General features: G+C 37.8%; 1 protein-coding gene across 2 annotated transcripts in view; it reads left to right on the top strand.

Annotated features, from left to right (window-relative positions):
* Nucleotides 1-5134, top strand: part of CLDN12 (claudin 12) — a 13531-nt gene extending 8397 nt beyond the window's left edge. For both annotated transcript variants that reach the window (XM_017536534.2, XM_017536535.2), the window contains exon 3: nucleotides 1844-5134. In XM_017536534.2, the coding sequence (XP_017392023.1) occupies nucleotides 1877-2611 (735 nt within the window). In that variant the 5' untranslated portion in view covers nucleotides 1844-1876 and the 3' untranslated portion in view covers nucleotides 2612-5134. The remainder of the gene's footprint in view (nucleotides 1-1843) is intronic.
* The last annotated feature ends 641 nt before the right edge of the window (nucleotides 5135-5775 follow it).

The raw sequence follows: 5775 nt of genomic DNA, 5'->3' as shown, positions 1-5775 counted from the left end.
TTGGTGAGATGGAGTCTCTGTTGCCAGGCCAGAGTGCAGGGGTGAGATCTCTGCTCACTGCAACCTCCACATCCCAGGATCAAGTGATTCTCCTGCCTCAGCCTCCTGAGTAGCTGGGCCTACAGGCATGTGCCACCATGCCCAGCTAATTTTTGTATTTTTAGTAGAGATGGGGTTTCCCCGTGTTGGTCAGGATGGTCTCGATCTCTTGACCTTGTGATCCATGTGCCTCGACCTTCCAAAGTGCTGGGATTATAAGCATAAACCACTTTATAAAACAAATAACATTGTTTTATAAAGAACATTTTGCCCTCCCGCTGGAATTCATATGAGAATCACATTCTAAGCCAGCTTCCTAGCATTTTGGTCATAATTGTCTTTCTAATCCTGAAAGCTTGGAAACAGAACTTCACCGTCTCATAATATTTGATTCTCAAAGGATGATGGAACTGTATTCAGAAATAAAAATTATTCTCAACCTTGCCCCTTCACATCTTCTGATCAAAAAAAGTAAATGAGCTACCTTATTGAAGTAGTCTGCTCTGTTACCTCATAGTTGGCATTATAGAAGGCAGAGAAAGCTCTACTTTGAGAGTAAATATCAGACCCTTGAGGAAATTAAAGCTGAATAAAATGCTAGCTTTTTATAGTTTGTTATATACAGAAAAAGAATATGGCCTTTTAATTTGGAAGGAAAGAAAGGTTTTTCTTGTTTTTCTTGTAATAGCCTTAGTAGAAATAGGTTGTCATTACTTCAAAAATGTTTGCATTCATCTTATGTGAACAGCAGTAGTAGTAGCCAACAAATGCTATAGATTTCCCTGAAAAGCACTTGGGTTATCTTGAATCAACAAGGAAGTAGTTAAGCAGAATAATTTCAGGGACCTTTGTTCTCATCTTTTCATTTGACTGACTCATTGGAGATGAGCTCATTTACTTTTTATAATTTCCTAGTGTGCCTAGTACATAGGAATGAGATCAGTTTGCTTTTTTCTTAGTTAACGTTCAGTGAATGTTCTTTGAACTACTTTGATGTACCAACCACTGAGTTGGTTCACTGAATGCAAAGAAGTAGTTAACACTTGGATATAGCATTTATTGTGTTCTAGACACGTTTTAAGCTCTTGACATATTATCATCTCATTGGACCCACAGAACAATGCTGTGATGTTGGGACTCTTATTTTTTCCATTTCACAGATGAAGAAAATGAGGCAGGGAAGTTCTGTATCTGGCCCAACATCAGTGGGCTAGTAAGTGAGGAGACAGGGATTAGAATCCAGACAGTCTGGCTAAGAGTTGACTCTCAACCATTCTCCTGTCCTATATAGTGAGTGCTTCTTTCCCTACACCATTCCCTTTTATGAGCCTTCTTCACCCCTGCTATATGAACATTTGAGCCTGAATTTGTGGTGTTTGTAGCTAACTGATGACTGATGAGTGAGCCCTTGCAATACGAGTGCCTGACACATGCAGAGTGATTGATATATGTGTGATGAAAGAACAATTATTGACAGACAGGAAGACTGAAGGCATGATTGTAAGAGACTTTAACATTATCTTGGTTGTTTTTAAATAGTGAAGAAAAATACTGATGGCTAAAGATTTTATTGTTCCATGACCCAGTCAGTAATAACCAAATGTGTGTGCACCTGTGCTCTGAGGTCACACACACACACATGCATTTATATACCCTTATATTGTACAGAGAGGAAACAAGGGGGAGACTTTTCCTCTTTGCATTGACATTTCATCATTAGATGTGTTGCCAGTTGGCACCACCCTTCCTTCTCTGTTCTCCTATTGTCCCCTCACAATTTGTCCTCTTGTGTGTCACCTCCTAGTCTGACTGACAGCACTCCACAAGCTTGCCTGCCATGGGCTGTCGGGATGTCCACGCAGCCACAGTCCTTTCCTTCCTGTGTGGAATTGCTTCAGTAGCAGGCCTCTTTGCAGGGACTCTGCTTCCCAACTGGAGAAAATTACGATTGATCACATTCAACAGAAATGAGAAGAACCTGACTGTTTACACAGGCCTGTGGGTGAAATGTGCCCGGTATGATGGGAGCAGTGATTGCCTGATGTACGACACTACTTGGTACTCATCAGTTGACCAGCTGGACCTGCGTGTCCTCCAGTTTGCCCTACCCCTCAGCATGCTGATCGCAATGGGTGCCCTGCTGCTCTGCCTGATTGGAATGTGCAACACTGCCTTCAGGTCCTCGGTACCCAACATCAAACTGGCCAAGTGTCTGGTCAATAGTGCAGGTTGCCACCTGGTGGCTGGGCTGCTGTTTTTCCTGGCAGGTACTGTGAGCCTCTCCCCATCTATCTGGGTCTTCTTTTATAACATCCATCTGAACAAGAAGTTTGAGCCAGTCTTTTCGTTTGACTATGCAGTGTATGTCACTATTGCTAGTGCTGGGGGCCTGTTTATGACTTCCCTTATACTGTTTATTTGGTATTGTACATGCAAATCTTTGCCTTCTCCTTTCTGGCAACCACTGTATTCCCATCCACCCAGTATGCATACTTATTCACAGCCTTATTCAGCACGCTCTCGCCTCTCTGCCATTGAAATTGACATTCCAGTAGTTTCACACACCACTTAATGGGGAAATAGTTAATTGTTAAAACTTCTTGTAGCCTCACATTCCCCTTGTGCAAGGAGCTCTTTTGGACCTGTATACATTTTCCTTTGTTTTTGACCAGTCATTGAAGCCAAATTTGTATGTCCTGGTAGAATGAAGTGCTGCTAGTTTTTATGAGAAGTACGTTATATTAAATGTGAATTTTTTATTTTGCTTCTTATACTGGAAGAAATTTTAGCCTTCATATTGATATCTAATCAATTATTTAAGTCGGAAAGGCCTGCATCACAATTGAGGTGATTTAGAGGAACATGTTAAAGAATGTTGGTTAACAGAAACTCTTGTATACAGTCTTCATGAACATTTCAGTGTGTATTTTTCTTTTTCTACAATACCTTTAACTGCAAAAAAAGAAGCAGTTTCAAATATAAGAAATTTATTTCAGGCAAAGGTAATATTTTAATAGTAGTCAATAATCTAGCTTAAGGTTGTAACTCTTCTCTTTTGGGGCTAATTGTATGAATAGGTGTCAGTATGTTGAAAATTACTTTTGTGGGTTTCTTCTACCTCATGCCAGTGTTTCAAAGTAAACCGTATTTTGAATGATGTTAGAATAAGACTAACATTCTAAATATCTACTACTTATAAATGACATGTAACAATTTTAACATTAATGATTCCATAAATTACATTATTGGGATTAAACTGTGCTTTATGACAGGTTAGTATTTCCTCCATGAAAATCCTTTTTTGGAGATATCATTCATCAAGCAGTACTCATGCCCATATACAATCTCTTACTGGCTAAGAGAAATAAATAAAAGGGCCATAATAGTTTGTTCTCTTTCACACATAATTTAGTATGGGACAAGAAGTCTGTTCTTCAGTGACTACACTAGAGATTTACTCTGGTAACTGCCTTTTGAGTTATGGGTGAAGTAAGGTATGGCCTTATCATAATCTTGATTCATTCACCCTTGATTAATTTCCCACCCCCATCACTGATTATTTCTTTGAGCATATATCTCTGCCTAACACTTTAGTAGGTGCTATAGAGGATACGTGAGAAGTATGAGATTGGTCCCATCCAGTAAGACATTTTAATAGAGAAGATCAAAATGTTACCTGACAGTTGGGGAACAGTCTAACTTCATTGGCAGTTGGCCTTAACTTCTTAATCATTAATCCAGGAATATATTTCAACCAGAAACACGAATTTCTGGCAAACAGACAAATTGTACAATACCAACAATATCCTGGACCTTGAAATTCTGTTTACTTCAGTCCATTGTATCCTTAAGGCACCTGTGTTAGCCTAGATTTTATAATAACAGTCTTTTATGAGAATGGGCAAAAGTGGTAGAGAAATTAAATTGTTCCCTCTCCACTTCTGAAAGTATGATGATGTATTAAGGAAGGAGGAGTTATTAAAAATATCTCTTCTGATGAGGTAACAATTAGATGAAACCATGTTAAAACTGAGATGAACACTTAGAAATTCAGGGATATTGGGTCTTTAGCCTTATGAATTTGAGCTGCTTATTTAATTGGTGTAATTTGCTACATATTAGTACTATATTCATAAGGATTTTTTATTAATCATTACAGATTTTACAAACAGTTGTATGGTAAACAGATTATTATACTTTTTGCAAATCTAAATATGAGTCTAGATAGTATTTGTGTAGATGTATTTGGTACTTTCTCCCCTAATTCCAATACTAGTTTATATATATAGCAAATAAATCTAGTTGTATACATTTTTAAATACCATCAGTAGAAAGCACACAAGCCTATGTTTTTAATAGCTTCTGATTTCTTTCACTTTTCACTTTTCTCAGATGTAGCGGAGTCTTGATCATTTTAAGACAATGGTGGGTAGAATTTTGAGATTATTATTACTTTTCCCTTTTTGTTAATTTCAGTCCTCTCTCACTATGCTTTTGTCCAGAAGGATCAAGAATTCTACCATCCCCTGGGTCTTTGTGTATAAACAATGTTAAAGAAAGGTGGACACAGCTATTAAGATATTAGACAGATTTTTTAGTCCATGGGATTGTACATATAAACATTAAGCTTTCCTATAAGAATCTTTTGGCTTTGTAATCTTTAGTTTCAAATTGGTATTTATTATGGATTCACTAGACAAACAGCTGTTTCTTTATTGTCTTTTTCCTTTAGTGTTTCTGATTTGCTATCAGTAGCTATTTTTAAAGCAATCAAAGGAAAATAATTATTTACAGTTTTTGAAGTCACTTTTGAGCCTTCATCAAGCTCTCATTGTGACGGGAGGGATACCTTTTGTTGTTAAAAGCCAATTAATGTTAAAGGCCTTTTATGGAAGCCAACTTGGAAAACAACTTTAAATGTGGATGTATCAGACTTGATTTATCCAGCCATGGGAGAGAAAACAAACCTAAGTTTACTTTACTTGTACATACACACTACGATGGATAGTATGTTTGCTGTAAACTACAATGTAAAACCTCAATAAAAGTGCACTGTACTTCTTGATGTTTATTAAAAGATGATGTATTTTTACAAGTTTCTGCTTCTGTTTTTTTCCTCAGTGTTTTAGGTGAAATATTTTGAGAAATGTTTCTCGAATGTGTATAAATTGAAAAAGACAGTTTCATTTAAAGCCCTAAAACATATGAACTGGAAGGCCGGGTGCAGTGGCTCACGCCTATAATCCCAGCACTTTAGGAGGCTGAGGCAGGTGGATCACTTGAGGTCAGGCACTTGAGACTATCCTGGCCAACATGGCAAAACCCTGTCTGTACTAAAAATACAAAAAATTAGCTAGGCATGGTGGTGCATGCCTGTAATCCCAGCTACTCAAGTGGGTAAGGCACAATAATTGCTTGAACATGGGAGGTGGAGGATGCAGTGAGCTACGATCATGCCACTGCATTTCAGCCTGGGTGATGGAGACTCCGTCTCAAAAAAAGGAACTAGAAAGGAATTAGAAAACGTCAAATTATTATCATACAAGTGTCAAGACCCTTTATCCATTTCTAAAAATAGTCCAAGTGATTCTGTGGTCCTAACAGTTCACTGGGCTTTTGTCGTTGTTTTGTTTTTTAAACGGTCCACAAAGAAACAATGAAGTTGTGGGCCAGATTTGTCTCATCAATGGAGTTTTCTTAGCCCATGATCTTAGAGACTGGGAATTTGGTTCTCAA

Source organism: Cebus imitator, unplaced genomic scaffold (assembly GCF_001604975.1).
Source record: "Cebus imitator isolate Cc_AM_T3 unplaced genomic scaffold, Cebus_imitator-1.0 Scaffold98, whole genome shotgun sequence".
Lineage (NCBI taxonomy): Eukaryota > Metazoa > Chordata > Mammalia > Primates > Cebidae > Cebus > Cebus imitator.
The sequence above is the reverse complement of the archived record's forward strand: the minus strand, read 5'-3'. Positions and strand labels throughout refer to the sequence as shown.